We start from the raw sequence: 19,601 nt of genomic DNA, 5'->3' as shown, positions 1-19,601 counted from the left end.
TTTATTATCTCAACTTTGAGCATTAGCGCCATATAGCATTCCAGATATTTCCCGCTTTATATCTTCATACCTACTTATCTTAAATTTCCTGTACTTTAAAAGCAGCTTTGTAGTATTCCCACCTTTGTATGGTTCTCCAATTACCTTGTTTGTGGGCGTGACAGCCAGTTGACATCCGTTATCCCTTCATATAGTTAAACTTTTGATCCCATCTGTTCACTTAAGATCATGATTCTGCCTCTCAGAAAGATGCAGGGAATCACCTACTATCAAGTCTTATCTCTCCTCAGTTCTCCAAAACCCTGTTTCTTAGACCAACTCTTTAGTTATACTTTGAAGTTCCTTGTGTGACAACCAACACCTTCCTCCCTTTCACTCTCAAAAGTAACTCCTTAGAAAGGTTGTTTTCAACAGGTGCTTAAAACCATTTCCTAATTTCCTCAGTTCTTTTTATATAGCATTTCTAGCCACCTCTTGCATACCTAAACAAATGTTCGCTTTCCTTCCATTCTTTCTTCTTCAGCAAATCGAAATATGTACTTTGTATCTCTGCTAGTCCTGGATCCTGGTAGGCATTTCATTTTCTCTCTCCCCATTCCTGCCCTTAAATGTATTCCAGTGATGATAAGAACTGCCTTCTGTTCTGGGATGCTCTGTCTCTCTTGTACGTTTTTCTTTTTTTTTTTTTTTTACAGTGCATCTCCACCCTCATCTCTCTATCACAGATGCTTCTGATGGACTAAACATCACTGCCAATGACATGATGGAATTGGGTAATGATATTGTTTGGAGAATATATCTCTGCTCAATGTCCTGATCCTATCTAACCCCATCATAATTTGTTACTCCTCATTATTTATATTTCTTAATTATATCTCTCCTCTCATTCAGAGTACAAAGACTTAAGTACTCACAGAATTTAGGATATAGAATATGTACCATTTTAGTAACCTTACTATGACTTACATCTATTCTATCTACATTCTTCTGGAGATGTTGCCTCTAGACCTGAACATAAAACTTCATATGTTGTCTTACTAATAATATGTATAGAGTCCTTACTGGTTATACCTCTTCCTATACAGCCTAGAATTTTCCTAGCTTGCCCAACTGAACATATTACAGAGGTCGGTAACCTTAATGTCTTTAAATATTATTACCTTCCAATTCCTCCTCTATTGTTTTGGTCATCAGTATAATTTTTCCTTCAAATAGTGATCCTCCATATTTCTGCACTCAAATGCATGGCTGTGATTATTCTAGTAAATCTTAGCTGCCACTTTCTTAACCACATCAAGTTATGTAATTCTTTCCTCGCTTTTACACCCCTACTAAAGTGTTAATCCAGTTGCAGACCTTAAATCAGGTACAAAAACATGTATCTTCTCTTCTAGTCCCTCCACTATACTGCATATAAACAATAACACAGTAGAGGACAACAGATGAAGGCAAAGTGGCACATGCAGTATGCCCAATATGTCTCTGGTCTACACTGCAAAGGATATATCCCAGCTACCAGGTATAGAAACTGCATATACTATATCACCCTTTACCCAAGTCCATTTTTATCATCTTTCTTTTTGGGCTCTGGGTAGGTAAGCATAAGTGTTCCCATACTTAATACCCAGGCGCTCTTATCCTAATCTAAAAAGTTATGAAAATTTATGAAGCTGTTGCCCTAATATCTGGCTGCTTATGTCTCTGTGGCTTTGCTGGATGGAACCTAGCCATCACCAATATGCTGGCACTGACCTGGTTCTTTTCTGGGAAGTTGCAGCTTTCTGGTTCCCACCAGCTACCTTGTGTTCTGCTGTGTCGCTAATTTGTGGTTCTTTTATCCAAGCCTTGTTTTCACATAAATATAATTAGCTTCAGGACCTATACCTGTAGCATGCCACTGGAAATCCTCCTCTCTTCTAGTGAATTCCATTTATTACATAGTAACATAGCAATGATGGCAGAAGAAGAGCATCTGATCCATCCAATCTACCCAGCAAGTTTCTTAGGGTAGTAACTGCTGCTGCTTGTTGTAGGTTACCCCCAAGACTTATGTTAAGGGTAGTAATATAAACAATCAAAACCAAGTGACTGTCAAACCCATACAAAGTTACTGCTAGCAACCTTTTTACAGGGTGAGCAGCCTTCCTGATGATTCAGACAATGTTGGTAGAACATGCTTTGCTTTTGGACTTGGCTGTAGAAGCAGTCCTGTGCTTTTTCCCTAATGTCTGCATATTAGTACCACCGACCATAAAAGTCAGGGCCCAGCACTGGCTGTCGTCTGAATCCAATTCCCTTCCCCCTTCCTTTGACATCCTTTGGGGCCTATGGTTTCACCAGTTTCTATCATATGAGCAGCCTGTGTGAAACAATTTCAAAGGCGTTACTGAAATTTAAGGAGACTACATCCAGTTCTGTTCCTCTTTTAATTTCCTGGTCACTCAAAGAAACTAATAAAATGTACTTGACATAATACCTCTCTGCTGAATCCTTACCACCTTAGTTGCTCTAATCTATCCCCATCTCCAATGAGCGATGAAACAAGATTGTTAGTACTACTGCCAACACATTTCCATGTTCACTTAGTAACCTAGGATACACATATTTGCCCCAATTGCCTTCTCTACTTTCAGTTTTGCTACAACTATTCAGACCTTGCCCTTTAAATAGACTGGCATTTCCCTCCCTTCCATTTGTACACCTGACATTTACCTACTATCAATTTGTGTGTGAATACTACACAAAAAGTATTTGCTCAATATATACTTTTTCCCAGTAATCTTCCATATATTCTTCTTATTCCTCTGTCTTGCAATCCCATCCTGAATTATCTTTTTTTTCTATCAGATATAAGCCTGTCACATACATATAAATCAAATATACACACATCATATTTTAGAAGCTATCACCTATACATGGAATTGGTTTACCCTTATAATCACGTCCTAAATTTTTTTTTACATTACACTTTAAATTTTAGTTTTTACCATGCATATAAAATCCTTAACAGCTTAACCTGAGGATAGCTGGTGTTATTCCACAACATGGACTGTTTTGAATATTCTGCTTCAGGGGACACCAGCAGTATCCCAACTCCCCATTTTTTATTCAGATAGATTAATTGTTCAGTTAATTGGTACAGGGATTTATTTATTTTTATTTTTTATTTATTTAATTTTATATACCGGCAACCGTTTGCACATCGTGCCGGTTTACAGATAACTTAAAACAAGGATATATATAGGCAAAGCCTTTACAAGGAACATTGTGTAACCTAGAACATAGTAACAGATCAATAACTAAATAAATAGGGGAGGGAGGGGAGGGGGTGGTCGAGACAAAGGGGGGGGCAGGGGGGTGAAGACGGAAACGTGAGGAGAAAATATGTACAGGGAAACAATGAACAAGTGGTATGTACATAGGTTGTGTGCAATATTTGAAAATGCGCAAAGGCAACAGTGAAAGGGGTAAGAAGATATGTACGGTGCTAATAAGAGATAAATTATTGTGTGCATGATAAGTGAGGGGTTTGTGGTTGTCTTGAGGGGATGGGTGTAGGTCCTGTGGTGGGGGTGTCAGTACTAGTACTAGATAGAGGTTGGGTTAAGGTGTTTATAGGTGGTGAAGGTGATTGGGGGTATGCTTGGAGGAAGAGCCAGGTTTTGAGTTTCTTTTTAAAGGTGGGTGTGGAGGTTTCGGTGCGAAGGTCAAGTGGCATGGAGTTCCACAGGGAAGGGCCTGCGAGGGAAAGGGCCCTATTGGTGGTGGAGATGAGTCTTGTGGATTTATAGATGGGGGGATAAGAGTTCCACGAAGGGAGGAGCGGGTAGGGTAGGTCTTGTGGAGGTACGAGGGAGGAAGGGTGGGCTTAACCAGTTGTAGTGTTCATTAGTAATACTTTTGTGGATGAGGGTAAGGGTCTTGTATAGGATGCGTGAATGGATGGGCAGCCAATGGAGATTGATGAGGGTGGGGGTAATGTGGTCTTTCTTCTTGACATTAGAGAGGATGCGTGCAGTAGCGTTTTGAAGGAGTTGGAGAGGTCTGAGGTGGGTGGCAGGGAGTCCAAGTAAGAGTGCGTTACAGTAATCGATTTTTGAAAAAATTAGTGATTGGAGTACTGTGCGGAAGTCATGGAAGTAGAGGAGGGGTTTGAGTTTTTGAGGGTTTGGAGTTTGAAATAGCAACTGCTAACGATAGATTTGATATATGGTTTGAAGGTTAGTTGGTTGTCAAGTATAACACCCAAGTTTCTTGTGTCGGAGATAAAGTTAGGAGTCTGAAGCGTGGAGGGACAGGGTATGGGTGCATGTTTGGAGGAGATGAGGAGGAGTTCAGTTTTTTGAGGGTTGAGGGCTAAGTGCATGTCGGTGAGAAGTTGGTTAATGGAAGTGAGAATGGTGTCCCATCTATGTAGAGCAGTGAGTACAGTATCTGTGAAAGGAATGAGTATTTGCACATCATCTGCATAGATGAAGTGTGTAATACCAAGGTTAGAAAGGAGGTTTGTGAGGGGGAGCATGTAAATGTTGAATAGCGTGGAAGAGAGGGAGGATCCTTGGGGGACGCCACAGTCGAGATTAACAGGGGGGGATGTGAAATTATCAATGAGGACTGTGTGGGTGCGGTTTTGGAGGAAGGACTTTATCCAGGAGAGGGCAGTACCTGAGATTCCTATACTGGTGAGAGTGTTGATAAGGATGTTATGATTTACAGTATCGAAGGCGGCGGAAATATCTAGCATGGCAATGAGATAGGATAAACAGTTGCTATCCAAAAAACACCAGTTTAAATCTGGACTAGTGGACAATTAACAAAAGCTGTTCAGCAACCTTTAAGAAGCATTGGTGATCTAGATCCTTTTCCTAGTGGATAGATGCCTGTGCTACTAAATCTACAATAATTGTCACTAACTGGCATCCTTGTTGGCAGTCTCAGCCAACAGGCCAAGAAACTGAATCAGTGCAGGTATTAAGAACATAATAACATAAGAAGTTGCCATACTGGGACAGACCAAGGGTCCATCAAGCCCAGCATGCTATTTCTAACAGTGGCTAAGCCAGGTTACAAGTATCTGGCAAGTACCGAAAACATTAAGTAGATCCCATGATTTTAATGCCAGTAATAGCAGTGGCTATTCCCTAAGTCAACTTGATTAATAGTCAATGGACTTCTCCTCCAAGACCTTATCCAAACATTTTTTAAATCCATCTACACTAATTGCACTAACCATATCATCTGGCATCAAATTCCAGAGCTTAATTGTGTGTTGAATGAAAAATATTTTTTTCCAATTGTTTTAGATGTGCTAGGAGTGGAGGAGTAGCCTAGTGGTTAGAGCAGTGAGCTATAAACCAGGAGGCCAGGATTCAAGTCCCACTGTCATTCCTTATGACTAAGGGCAAGTCACTTTACCCTCCATTGCCTCAGGTACAGGGATAGGGAAATACCTGAATGTAATCTGCTTTGAAGTGCAAAAAGCAAAATATAAAAATCTAAATAAATAAATAAACTTGCTAACTTCATGGAGTGCCCCTTAATTCTTCTATTATCTGAAAGAGGAAATAAACAATTCACATTTATCCATTCTAGATGTCTCATGATTTTAGAGACCTCTATCTTATTTCCCCCCCCCCAGCAGTCTCTTCTCCAAGCTTAATAGCCCTAACCTCTTTAGCCTTTTTTCATAGGGGAGCCATTCAATCCCCTTTATCATTTTGGTCGCCCTTCTCTGTACCTTCTCTAGTGCAACTATATCTTATTTGAGATGCGGCAACCAGAACTGTACACAGCACTCAAGGTACAGTCTCAACATGGAGCAATACAGAGGCATTAAGTCATTTTCTATTTTATTCACCATTCCTTCCTAATAATTCCTAATATTCTATTTTCCTTTTGACTGCCGCAGCACAATGAGCCAACGATTTCAATGTATTATCAACTATGATGCCTACATCTTTTTCCTGGGTGGTAGCTCCTAATATGGAACCTAACATCGTGTAACTACAGCATGGGTTATTTTCCCTATATGCTTGACTTTGCACTTATCCACATTAAATTTCATCTGCCATCTGGATGCCCAATCTTCCAGTCTCGCAAGGTCTTCCTGCAATTTATCACAATTTGCTTGTGATTTAACTTCTCTGAATAATTTTGTATCATCTGCAAATTTGATTACCTCACTTGTTGTATTCCTTTCCAGATCATTTATAAATATATTAAAAAGCATTGGTCCAAGTACAGATCACTGAGGCACTCCATGGTTTACCCTTTTCCACTAAGAAAATTGATCATTTAATCCTACTCTGTTTCCTGTCTGTCCCCAAGAACACTCCCTTCTTACTATATACAGCTAAATTCTAGCCAGATGAGTCTCTTAATATGCCGGTTTTGCTATTTAGATGGATACATGTTCAGATATCTGTCCAAATGGCTTATGAATATTGACATCAGATTTTAGCCCAGCAGTTTTCACTCATTCTTTTAAGCTTCCAGTTCAACCAGAACCAATATCTGTCAGGCAACAGCAACAGGGACTATCAGCATTGCTTGCACAGCATCCCCAGCCTTGATCTGCCTGAGGGACGGAAGAGCTGACCGAGGAATCTAACCCAGGTTCTCCGATGGCAGCAGATAGCACTGCCACTAAGTTAGCCTGTTGTGTTATAATTTGATCCCTTGGGCCATAAATTACTTTGACAAGAACTCATCTACCAGCAAGTGCAGCTCTATCACTCATTTTTCCTGCATGCACTGCCAGAAACTGAACAGCAAATGAAATTCTAATTAAGCACAATATAGAACGCAGTGTGATTTTCTTCAGCACCCTATAGCGTGTTATGCATCATTGCATGCACACAATACACATTTTTAATACCATGCAGCTCCCTCAAGAACAAGACCTCTTCTATACACCCCAGTTCAAAAAGGGACTACCAGCCATGAGTGAGAAAGACCTGACTCCCTGCTGCCTGCTCTGTATATACAGTGCTTGTACATGCAAAGAGTGAGTGGGGAGCCACATAGGAGAGAGGGGGCAAATAGTACAGTGGGCTCAAAGGGATTTAATATAACAAAGGGAAGAGTTAAACATTCCTGCACATAACCTGCAGATAGGAGAATCAAAAGATAAACATACAGTTGGAAAAGGTATAAACTAGTAATAATCAAAAATTGTCTTCTTGTCAACGAGACCAATTGTATACTTCAAAAAAACATTGCAAACAAATTTTAATTAATTAAAATTCAGAGATGAGAAGAGTTATTTCCAAAAAACACTTAAATATTTGTAATTTGGACCCTCATACCACCCCATGGATGCTGCATATGATTTTTACGCAGTATTTTCACTGCTCGGGGTCTCCTTTAGTCATCGGTCCATGTTCAATAAATTCTTTTAAATTTTGGTAATTTTTAAATTTTTTAGTAAGAATAAAATAGAGGTACTTCCCCTTTACCAGAGTCCAGACTCTGGTAAAGAGTCCACTTTGGTAAAAACCATATTCAGCATCCGTGGGGTGGTATGAGAGTCCAAATTACAAATATTTAAGTGTTTTTTGGAAATAACTTTTCTCATCTCTGAATCTTAATTAATTAAAATGTGTTTGCAACTTTTTTTTTTTTAAGTATACAAAGTATAAGCCATATATGACCTTCTCTTAAATGGCATGTCCGTGAACTGTAACATTTTGGGGGAAAAAAAAAAAAGGATAATTGACTACAATACCAATATTTATAGCAGTTTCCTGTTTATCCCCAGTTAGGATCCAAATTCTAATGTCTGCCTTCATCAGAGTTTCTATAGTTTCAGGCACTTTGTCTTGCAGCTTATCTTCTATGGCGGTTGCTCCAAGTAGCTGGAGATTCTGGAAAAAGAATATTAAATGATTTTATTAGAACAGATTATTTTCATAAAGAAGTAGGGCTTTTTGATTTTCATGGATTTTTATTTTGTGATCTTTGTAACCTGACAGCAGCACTAACTTCCTACTGCTGTTAGTAGCACAGCAGTGTCAGAGATTTTCATCTGAAACGCCCCAAAACTGCAGGAAGTCGGCACTGCCAACAGCAGGAAGCTTCTGCCAGGTTGCAATGATTATAAATAAAAATCCCCAGAGACCAAATCCCTCTAAATAAGGAGCTAAATTCTATTATACCAAAGGCATATGCAAACTTGTATAATTTTCTGCTTTAACAAAGTATATAAAAAGTACTTTAGCTCCTACAACACTGCCCCTGAATAACCTTGGATATATTTACTGTGCACAGTAAGAGCAGAAGAAGTGACTGGGTGATGTTGCCTTTGGATTGCAGGTGTACAAGGCTTACACGCACTGCTGACAGTCTTCACACCTCCTGCTGCTGCTTCTTATTCACATACAAATTTTACATTCTCTTTCCAGAGTTAGGAAAACCAGCCCAGGTTCTATTGTTTTCTGTGCCCCAGTAGAAACAGGATTTTTAATTTAGTGCTGTAAATGCGATTGGAGAAGGAGTTTTAGCTGTTGTTTCAGACAATTTTTATTCTATGTACTGCCCTTAGATAGATGGCTGTTCATAAATAAAAAGGACTTGTACATTTTAGAGACTCTTGATAAAATCCCATTGAGCTAGCCGACCATAACAATTAGTATTAGTTTGGGGTTTTCATTAAATCAGGGGTAAAATTTTGCAAAATTGGAATAATTAAAAGAAAACACTTACTATTATGTTTTAAAATAATTTGTATTTTATAAGGTAAGGGAAAACATGAGACACACAATCCAGTGACTCAAAGTAAGATTTTTAGATTACAGTTGGTCATTAAAAGACACCCTGGACATAAAGCTTTCTCTTACCTATCAAACAGCTCATTTTAAGAAGATTTCAAACATGCATTATAGGCTTACAAAAATAACATGCTTTGTTACTTAAAGTATTTATTTACATTAGGTATCAAACTGTCTATATATTCATTACACATATTAATCTCTTCTATATCTGTCAGCCTAACTGGTGCTATTTTGCCTAACTTGCATTCTTTTAATTGTGTATGTAGTGTTGCCAAATCAGTACACACCACACGTGCTTGCAAACTAATCGCACTATAACATATAACTGCTGCACCCTCCAACTTCTATGGTGGTGGAGGCATACATAACCTGTTTTTTCTGCAGTTGTTTTTCTTGAGCATTATTTTAAGTCTTCAGGTAAATGAAGGCTCCATAGTATTATTTTCTTCAAATAAGTGCAAGTGATGTGCTGCAGATCTCTTCACACAACTCAGCCAATATATGTCAGCCTTGACCTACAGCGGCTATAAAAAGCCTAAGGACCCCTTTCACAAAATGTTCACCTTTTGTTGCCTTATACCTTGGAAGTAAAATGTACTGAAACAGTGTTTGTTCCAAGTTTCCACATATTCTACCTCACCACTGCCATGTGAAAGATATATTTCAGAATGTCTTAAAAAATGAAGCAGAAATAAACACATGGAATAGCTTGGATGGGTAAGTGTCCTCCCCCTAAGTACTTCTGAAGCAATTCTGGTACAATCAAGGACCTTCAAAAGCACACACAGGAGGGATAACTTTCAAACAACTGTGTGCGGTGGTATATAATCACATCTATGGCTGTGCGTAGACTTGCAACAGTATTTTATAACCCGTGCGTATCACATACATGCATATTATAAAATATTCACATCTTTTCCCTGCATATGTACATATGTATGCTTATGTGCAAATAGATGCAAAGAATTGAAAGTGAATGTTTCAAAACACTGAGCGTGTGTATTTTTTTACACCTATTTTTAAAATGTATGCGTGAAAATAAAGTGAGACTTACTTGCATTAACCAGGATTTATGTGTGCGAGTCGGTATATTTTAAAACATGCATGCATAAGAGAAATTATCAGTTTTACCAATTCTTCAATAGTTCGCCCAGTCTTTCTCCAGGTCATTGAGACCCACCTGGTTCTTCAGCCTGAACTCCCCCCCCCCCCCCCCCCCCACACACAGTTCACTCAGACCTCCCACCTGGTCAATAGTGCACTTACGCAGGATAATTAGCAAGTGTAAAATTACACAAATAGGTTGGCAAAAATACATGCGTGCCTTCTAAAACAGCAATTTATGCATGTAAATGTTGGCCCTGTCCCGGAATGCCCCTAGACTGCCCTCCTTTTTACACATGTGTATTGTGCATGAAAGCAAAAATACATGCTTATGTTTAAAGTTTATAAAATAGCATGTGTGCGAGTAGATGCTTCTTATGCACGCATTTGTTAATTTTTAACCATGTAAGTCTTTGAAGTGAATTAACCCCATCTGTGTTAGACTGTTCTGACTTGTATGATGCAAGGACAAAAACTGATTTGATGACTATGGTTTGATGCTAAATGTGCATACAACTAAACAGCTTTGGACTGGAAAGCAAGATTATGTACAGAATATGTCTCCCATATTTTATGATGGTATTGAACTTCCATTGCAACATGAATTGAAAAGTTCTGGGATTACTACTAGACTCTCCTCTGTTGATGCAACCACACATTCAGCAGGTGGATAAATTGTCTTTTTATAGATTAAAATTAAGGCCCTCCTCAAATTTTTACTTCCTATTGACCTTTTTTGAACTGCTTTACTATCCTTAGTATTAGGGCAACTCGATTACTGTAACAGCTTGTGGGTAAGTTTATCAATTTAATGTGAATTTTACAGCTCATCCAATATGCACATATATGCACATTTCATATACGCAGATGATGTACAGATCCTCATCCCCATCAATGATTCATTATCTAATGCTCTAAAAACTTGGATATGGCTCTGATAGAAATAAAAAAACTCCTTACTGAAAACTTCCTAGCAATAAACACTACCAAGACAGAACTCCTCATCATCACACCACACAATAACATCTCCTTTAACCCTATGCTACATTCACCATCGGAATCTCTCAATTTACAGCAAGTCCACAGCCTTGGCGTTATCATCGACAATCATTTCTCCTTAAAGAAATTCATCACGGCTACAATTAAAAACGGATTCTTCAAGCTACATACTCTAAAAAGAATTAAACCTCTTCTACATCCTCATGACTTCTGGACAGTGCTACAAGCTACAATACTGTCAAAACTGGACTACTGCAATGCCATTCTACTAGGTCTCCCTAAAAAACCATTACAACCATTACAGATGCTACAAAATGCTGCTGCACGCCTACTCACTAACACTCACCGCCATGAACACATTACACCAGCTCTCATGTTCCTTCACTGGCTTCCTGTAGCATCGAGGATATTATTCAAAGTTCTTACCCTCATTCATAAGTCGATCTATAACCAGGATATGCAATGGTTCCCCGACCACTTTACATTCCACACATCCAAGAGACCAATAAGAAAAATGCACCAAGCCAAACTCACTTCCCCTTCACTTAAACACATCAAACATGCGGCTACTAGAGAACGCTCATTCACTATAGCTGGAACTAACATCTGGAACAAAATGCCCACAGACCTGCGCCTAGAACCCTGCCATAAGAAATTTAAGCAGAACCTCAAAACCTGGCTGTTCGAACAAGCTTACACACAATGACCATTTCTGCTTCTGAAATTCCGATTAATCGTTCCTGTTTCTACGATCCTCTACCACTCGCCTATTTTGATTTCTCTCGCTGCTAAAATTGACTTTATCGGTCTCTGATCTCCCGTTTATTATTAGACTTGCAACTAATTATGGAATGTATTTATCATTGGTTCATTGTATTTGTTCTTAATTTGTTATTAATTGATATATATTATGTCCACCTTAGTTCATATTGACTGTAAAGCTCGTTGCTAATTTATTGTTTATTGTAAACCGAGGTGATGTTATTAACGTGCCGCGGTATATAAAAAAAAAAATCACTAAATAAATAAATAAATATGCCACTGCAAGACAGTTAAGTGGGGTCCAATTAAAGGAACATGTTACTCCAGAGTTGAAAAATCTACCCTGGCTCCCAATCCAGTGGACAGCGAAGTTTAAATTGATGATTCTTACCCCAAGCTGTTGCATGGAGAACATTCTTGGTCAGTGGCAGAGAAACTGCACTGGTATGAACCGGTTCGATTCGGTTGTTTAGTGGGTACACATTTGTTAGCAAGTCCTTCCTCTTGCACCCCTTGCAAGTACTGCTACAGCAAACCCGAGCTAGAGCTTTTTCTTTGGCAGTCCTATATCTTTGGAATGGTATGAGATACATTGATGCCATAATATTAGGAAGAGTTTCAAAACATTGTTTGTTTTTTTAAAGAAGCTTATTATTTGACTTTTTAAGTTGATCATTTGATTACTTTTATGTCCTTTTATTATTTTAAATATATGTATGCGGGGCTGGTGATTCCAATAGGCAAACTAGGCGATCACCTAGAGCGCCAACATTTTGGGGGGCAATGAAATCCTGCCATTACATGGCCCTGGGGGGTGCTGTACCAGAGCTGGTAGAAGGGTGCACTATGCTGGAGCTGCTGCCTATATGTAAGTAGTGGGAGGGGGTACAAGACCGAAGATTTGCCTGGACTACCAAATACTCTTACACTGGCCCTGTATGTATGTAAAATGATGCTGTGTATGATTGATTGTAATCTGCCCAGAACAACTTTGTTGGATGAGGTGGAATATAAGATTAATTAAAAAAAAATTTCAATAATCCCTTTTGGTTCTCTTTGCTGGGTAGTGTATTTCAAAGCAAAGGCCAAAAAACAAGCATCAAAGTGCTGTCAAAAGAACTCTGGGACAAAGTTGTGGATAGATACAGATCTGGAGATGGATATTTAAGAATTGCAAAGTTCTTGAATACCCTCAGAGCACAATCAAAGCAATTAAAAAATAAAACCATGAAGACCCTAACTAGACCAGGCCAACCCTCCAAACTGAATGACTGAGCAAGAAGGAAACTAATCAAGGAAGCAGAGCAAGTTTGTTTACCGTAAATGGGTTTTTTGGTAGATAGCAGGATTAATTAGCCATGACGTGTGTGTGTGGGGGGGGGGGGGGGGGGGGGAGCGGCGACATCATCCAACAGCACTGAACAAACCCTTCTCTCCTAGCTCATAGATGTTTTGCTCTACTGAGCATGCCCAGGAGTTCCCACATGGGCACTGCGTCATGAGTTCCTCAGTTGACTGTAGTGCTTAGCTTTAGGTAGGTAGTCAATTCTTTAGGGAAGTGGGTGGGTATAAAGCATGGCTAATTCATCCTGCTGCCTATAGAGTACCCAATTTATGGTAAACAAATTTGCTTAATCTGTTGACAAGAAGGGCTGAATTAGCCATGATACATGGGGAATCTTAAACTGAGGGTTGCAGCAGAGCACTTACTGAAAAAGCAATCTGGACCCCCATGTGGGAAGTGGTCTACGGGGTGAACAGATTGTGCAGAACTGCTTACCCAGGGTTACTGTCACTTCTTTAGAGATTGCCTAGACAGTAATGTGGCATGAAGATGTGAATTGATGATTAAATTGCATCTTTGAAAATGTCTTCAATGGGCATGACCACTGAGGTAGAAATGGCTCTCACATGATGAGCTTTGACAGATTCTATGATCTGGAGGTCAGCCATGTAGCCAGTTGATAACGTGTGCTTGGCAACTGCTATACTCAGTTTATTAGGATTGTTAAGAGACAAAAAATTGGGAAGCCCAATAATGTGGTTCTTTCAAGATAAGGAGCCAAGAGCTTTTTGCAGTCCAATGCGTATAGGACTGTCTCCCATTCTGTTATGATACCACTTGCGGGAGGTTCCACGAGCAGCCTCACTTACCAATGCCGGTCTCCGCTGGTTCTGTTCTCCTGTGAACCAGTGGCGTAGCCATGGGTGGGCCATGGCTCACCCACTTTAGGCTACTTCCTACTCCATCCCTCCTTTTCACCATTGAGGGGTATGGGATCCCGCATCGGCCTTTGCTGCTTTGGACTCCATCCCTTTTCCGGGTCAGACAGCTCTGGTTGGTTGGTTCTGAGCCTCTTTTTTTTTTTTTTTTTTTAAGAGTTTGAGTTAAGTCACAAAATGTTTAGCAGTGGAGGGCTATATTTTGCTGAGGTGACACCAGAATTTGAATATTTTTTTTCATGTTGGTTGTAATGTGAATTGTCCTAGCTTTGTTCTGCACCTGTTCTGATGATTAATGCTATTTTATTGTAGTTATGATTATTTCTGGCTTTCTGCAAAGAGGATTCATGAAAGAATACATAGACTTGTTTTATTACATGATTGATTGGATCTATTTTCTTTGCTTTTTACATGATATACTTGTGCATTTATAAACTGCAATAAATATAAAATAAATTAATACAGATTAATAAGGAATTTTTAATGCTGGTAAGTGCTTGAAATGATTTAAAGTTTCATGCATGATGTACAATGGCTGTTAAAAACTACTTAGAAAGCCATTGTAGGGTGCAATATATGGCATTTTTTTTTTTTTTTAACAGTAAGAATACAACTAGTAGGTCTCAGACCTGCATGCCTATAGCCCACCCTTGTTAACCTTGTGCCCACCCAAAAAATCAGTTCTGGCTACACCATTGCTGTGAGCCCTTGCCTCTGTGAGCCATGCGGCTGGAGAGAAGCTGTCAGTCTGCCATGCAGCTGTGAGCCACCTCCATTGCCATCTTTTTTTTAGCCTGTGCGCCGACTCTGCTACGTTGCTTCGCTACTGCGTGGCTTGGAAACGCCTCCTCTGCCTTTCTGTGCAGTCTCGACACCATCTGTTCCATGAGGTGCAGACGCCGCCAACACTGCTATACTGCCGCCAGTTTCCGATCCTGCCCGCCACTGTCTCTCTAAGTTCATGTGCGGGCCTTAGCAAAAAATGTAAAGGGATCGCAGTGGGAAAAGCCCCGTGGACCCCCTGATGACATCCTTCCTTCCTTCAGACCTAAAAAAAGGGCTCTTCAGTTAGTTCTTCGAGGCTTTTGCAAAGGTCTGCTAGTGCTTTCAAGGTCCTCCATGTTTCCTATTTCGTGTTCCTGGTCTCCTGGTTCTTGTGGTCTCTTCGTTGTGTTCCTGAATCCAAGTCCTTGCCTTGTTCTTGAACTCAAGTCCTTGCTTCATTCCTGAATCTAAGCCTTCATCCTGCGAGAGTCTTCAGAGTCTTCATTACTGGTTCAAGTCTTCGGAAGTCCTTCCTTAGTTTTAAAGTCTAAGTTCCTAGTCTGAGTTCCTGAGTGAGATTAGAGTTCCCTAGTCTTGTCCCTGGTCTTCGGAGTTTCCAGTTTCAGCCAGCCCATGCAGAATGTGTTCACCCGCCAGTTGCATGGACCACGACCAGCCCCAGGATTGTGCCGGTCGCATCGCGGCACAGGGGCTCATGCTCTCGAGTGCTCGGCCGCGTTCATAATACATTCATGTGCACTTCATCTTAGTAAGAACATGTACATCATGATGGCTTGATTTAGATGAAAAGCCAAAACTACATTTGGTTGAAACTTGGAATGAGTGTGGAGTGCCACTCTATTGTGGAAAAACTACATATATGGTGAGTACTGAACCAATGCTTGAAATTCACTGACTCTTCTAGATGATGCAATTGCTACTAGGATCAAAACTTTCCAGGTAAGGAACTTCAAGGAAGCAGACTCCAATTGTTTGTAAGGTGGCTTCATGAGTTGTGTTAATACGTTGAGATCCCACGGCACCTGTGATTTGGCGACTGGAGGTCTCATATGCCATACGTCTTTCAGGAATTTTGACAAGAAAGAATTTATGGATATTGGTTTGCCAGTCACTTGAAAATGGCATTGAGATGTACTTTTACCAATGATGTACTGAGACCCAAGGAGCAGAGGGAGAATAATTATTCAAGCAATTCCTTTTGCTCACAAGCAAATGGATCCAGTGAACATGCTTGACAACAAGATGAAACTCTTTTCCATTTAAAATATAATTCTTCTGTTTGAAAGCTTCCTGGTGGAGATTACAATATCCTCAACTCCCTTGAAAAATGACCCGATGAGATTAGCGAGCCCTCGACATCCATGCTGTCAAGTTGACTGATACATAGGTGACCCTCTTGAGTAAAACTCAGATCGGATCACAAATGGATCAAAGGATTTATGGACAACTGGATGAGGTATGAGATCTACACATCCCTGGGTCATGTTGGAGCAAGGAGGATCAAGCATGTTCAACCTTAGAGTGCTTTTTGCACTATTCCAAATACCAACAAAAGTGGTGGAAAAGTGTACAGTAGATCTGCATCCCATTTAAGTAGAAAAGCATCCAGAGCGGATTAGAACTTGCTTCTGCAGTGGACCCTATGGTTATGCTACCAGTAAGTCCTGGGTGTTAAGTATTAGCTAGTTAATGTAGGATGGCTGTAGGGGGGAGGTTCCATTCAAAACAACCCCTCCTCCTCCTGCATGGTCTGGAATGGCCATCCCCTTGGAGATGCTTTATAATAGTGCTCTGGCTAGACCTTGGAAGGCAGTGCCTTTTGGTTTGCACAAGTATAGGAGGTAGTTAGGAGCTTGGTTTTTGTTGTTTTAAAGGCCCAGTCAGAGGAGCCATACAAGCCATATTTGGTGGTCCTGACCAGGGTTGGGAGGGGTTTTCCTTTCCAGTCCACTCCCTCTGGGTACATTTTCTGGATTTAACCTTTTAAGTGGTAGGAGCCTTACTGGAGCCTGTTCACTTTCTGAGCCCAGGGAATGGGGAATCCTGGGTCTGAAGTTGAGCAGGTTAGGGAAGGCCTACTGTCCATACCTCCATGAGGAAAGGAGTGCCAGTGACCTGCTATAAGGATACTATACTCTGGTGTTATCTTCAGTTTTTGGGAAGATTTGGTTTCCAAGATCCAGGAGGAAGTTCTGAATACACTTCCTTTCTGATTGAAGCACAGAGAGTCCTGCTTCAGGGAATCCTTCCCATCAGTGATAACAGCACAAACAGAAAAAGGACTGCATCAAAACAAAGATCAGAAAATTAACTAACTGTGAGAAAAGACAAAGCCTAATATCATTGAAGACACCCACCTGGTGCATCTAAACCCCTGGGGAGAGAGATTTTCTCTTTGTGTAGACGGTAACTTTGTAATCTTGGTCAGTTGGAAGAGGTGCCCTGTCCGTTCAAAGCACACCCTACCCACCTGGGGATTCTATTTTTCCAAGACCTGGAGAGTAGAAGTTCCCCTGACGCTAGCATTAGACCTTCCTGCACAGACTGAGGAGGAGACTGCAAAAGGAAAGGTTTTGTTGTGCTGTGGCCAGTGTGCTCCATCTTTCATATATTTTCAGCAGTAAAGATTTATTTTGGACACTAACACAGTGACTCCAGTGATTTTATCCGACTCCTACAGCACCCACTGGGACAGACAAGTACCCCTTTCCATAGGGATCAGGACAAGGACCCTTAACACTCGGGGCCTTGGGAGTAATCTTCCCCCTGCTTGACAAAGGATCCAAGCCCTAAAAAGAAGTGTCAGTGTTCAAGCTAGCCTGGGAAGGGTCCAACCCCGAAGAATAAAACAAATACTTTTATATCCTCATTGGGTAGCAGTCCGCACCCTGGGATGGGGTTACACTTCAAAGAATGAAGCAGAATCTTTCCACTTTCCTGTTGTTCTCTAATGCAAATTGATTGAAGGGTGACTCCAGACATTGAACAACCTGTTAGTGAATGTTTGATCTAGAGACCACTCGTGAGGATGAAATACTTTGCTGAGGCAATCTGCCAATGTGTTGGATATCCCTGGAAGGTAGGTTGCTTGAAAAAAGGCTTTGTGGCTGCAAACCTACTAGCAAATTCTTAGGGATTCCTGGCAGAAGGTCCATGACTCAGCACTTCCTCTTGCTTATGTAGAACACTGCTGCTTGATTATTGATTTGTATTATAATTCTCTTACTCTGAAGGAGATGTGTCAAAGCTCTCAATGCATATCTGATTGCTTGTAGCTCAATGCATATCTCATTGCTTGTAGCTCTGAAATAAACACTCTGTTGACAACCAGATGCCCTGCAATAGGAATGGACTTGTGTGCATGCCTCTTCCCTTGGTGAATACATCTGTTGCCAGCATTACTTGACGAATTAGAGGCTGAAGGAGATCTCCCATCTCTAAGACATCTCGGCCCAGTTAACAATGGAGGGACTCTTCAATCTATGTTGTAATTCTCACAAGAGATAAGAGCTGAAGTAATTGGTCCCACTGAGTGCAGAGGTCCCACTTTAGAATCTATGGGGCGGATTTTAAAACGAGCGCGAACAGCCTACTTTTGTTTGCGCTCCAGGCGCAAACAAAAGTACGCTGGATTTTAGTAGATACGCGCAGAGCCGCGCGTATCCACTAAAATCCTGGATTGGCGCGCGCAAGGCTATGAATTTTGTATAGCCGGCGTGCGCCGAGCCGCGCAGCCTACCCCGTTCCCTCCAAGGCCGCTCCGAAATCAGAGCGGCCTCGGAGGGAACTTTCCTTTGCCCTCCCCTCACCTTCCCCTCCCTTCCCCTACCTAACCCACCCGCCCGGCCCTGTCTAAACCCCCCCCTTACCTTTGTCGGGGGATTTACGCCTCCCGGAGGGAGGCGTAAATCCCCGCGCGCCAGCGGGCCTCCTGCGCGCCGGGCCGCGACCTGGGGGCGGGTACGGAGGGCGCGGCCACGCCCCCGGGCCGTAGCCACGCCCCCGTACCCGCCCCCAAAACGCTGCCGACACGCCCCCGAAACGCCGCGACGACCGGGCCTGCCCCCGACACGCCCCCGACACGCCCCCTCCGAGAACCCCGGGACTTACGCGAGTCCCGGGGCTCTGCGCGCGCCGGGAGGCCTATGTAAAATAGGCTTCCCGGCGCGCAGGGCCCTGCTCGCGTAAATCCGCCCGGTTTTGGGCGGATTTACGCGAGCAGGGCTCTGAAAATCCGCCCCAATGTGTTGAGGCGGATCATGGGGACTACATGTGCCACTTCCACCATGTGACTCAAGATAATCATTTCCCTGGCTGACATTTGATCTTACTATAGTAGGATCAAGGTTTGAAGGCAGAACACGCTTTTTGACGGCAGAAATGCTCTCTCAAGTCTATTCATGGACAGATGAACTTGATTCTTTTGTTAGAAACATGGTTAAACTTGGCGAAGCTGACAAACCCCAGTGACTGAAGAATCTGGAATGTCTTCTGCAGTGAGTCCAGGCTCCTCACTTAATGATTCGTCCAGCTAGGGAAAAACAAATCCCCTGACTACGAAGGTAGTCTGCTAGTACCATTAGGCATTTCATGAAGACCCTTGGGGCCAGGGACGTCCCAAAAGGAAGAACCCTGTAATGGCAGTGAGAGGAATCAACTACACAATGGAGGTATTTCCAATGGGAGTGATGTATAGGTATGTGAGCAATGCATCTTTCAGATCTCGGGCACACATCCACTTGGATGAAGGTGAGTATGGTGTGGAAGGGGTTCATTTTGAATTTCTCCTGCAACAGGTTCTTGCTTACACTTTATAGATCCAGGGGAAATAGGAGGAGTAGAACCCCTTGCCATGGTCATTGGGAGGGAGAGGTTCTATCATCTGCTGGCTGAGAAGCTACTCCATCTTGAGAAGTCCCTGGGTCGAGTGAGTCGGATCCAAATTGAAGGCCAAAC

At 41.5% G+C, this 19,601-nt stretch overlaps 1 protein-coding gene across 4 annotated transcripts in view; it reads right to left on the bottom strand.

Moving 5' to 3' along the window:
- The window catches only part of ATP8A1 (ATPase phospholipid transporting 8A1), a 559,403-nt gene that overhangs the window by 226,041 nt on the left and 313,761 nt on the right, over positions 1–19,601 (bottom strand). For all 4 annotated transcript variants that reach the window (XM_029588616.1, XM_029588605.1, XM_029588632.1 and 1 more), the window contains one exon: positions 7,727–7,865. In XM_029588616.1, the coding sequence (XP_029444476.1) occupies positions 7,727–7,865 (139 nt within the window). The remainder of the gene's footprint in view (positions 1–7,726; positions 7,866–19,601) is intronic.

Source organism: Rhinatrema bivittatum, chromosome 1, assembly GCF_901001135.1.
Source record: "Rhinatrema bivittatum chromosome 1, aRhiBiv1.1, whole genome shotgun sequence".
Classification (NCBI taxonomy): Eukaryota; Metazoa; Chordata; class Amphibia; order Gymnophiona; family Rhinatrematidae; genus Rhinatrema; species Rhinatrema bivittatum.
This window is presented reverse-complemented; position numbering and strand designations above follow the sequence as displayed.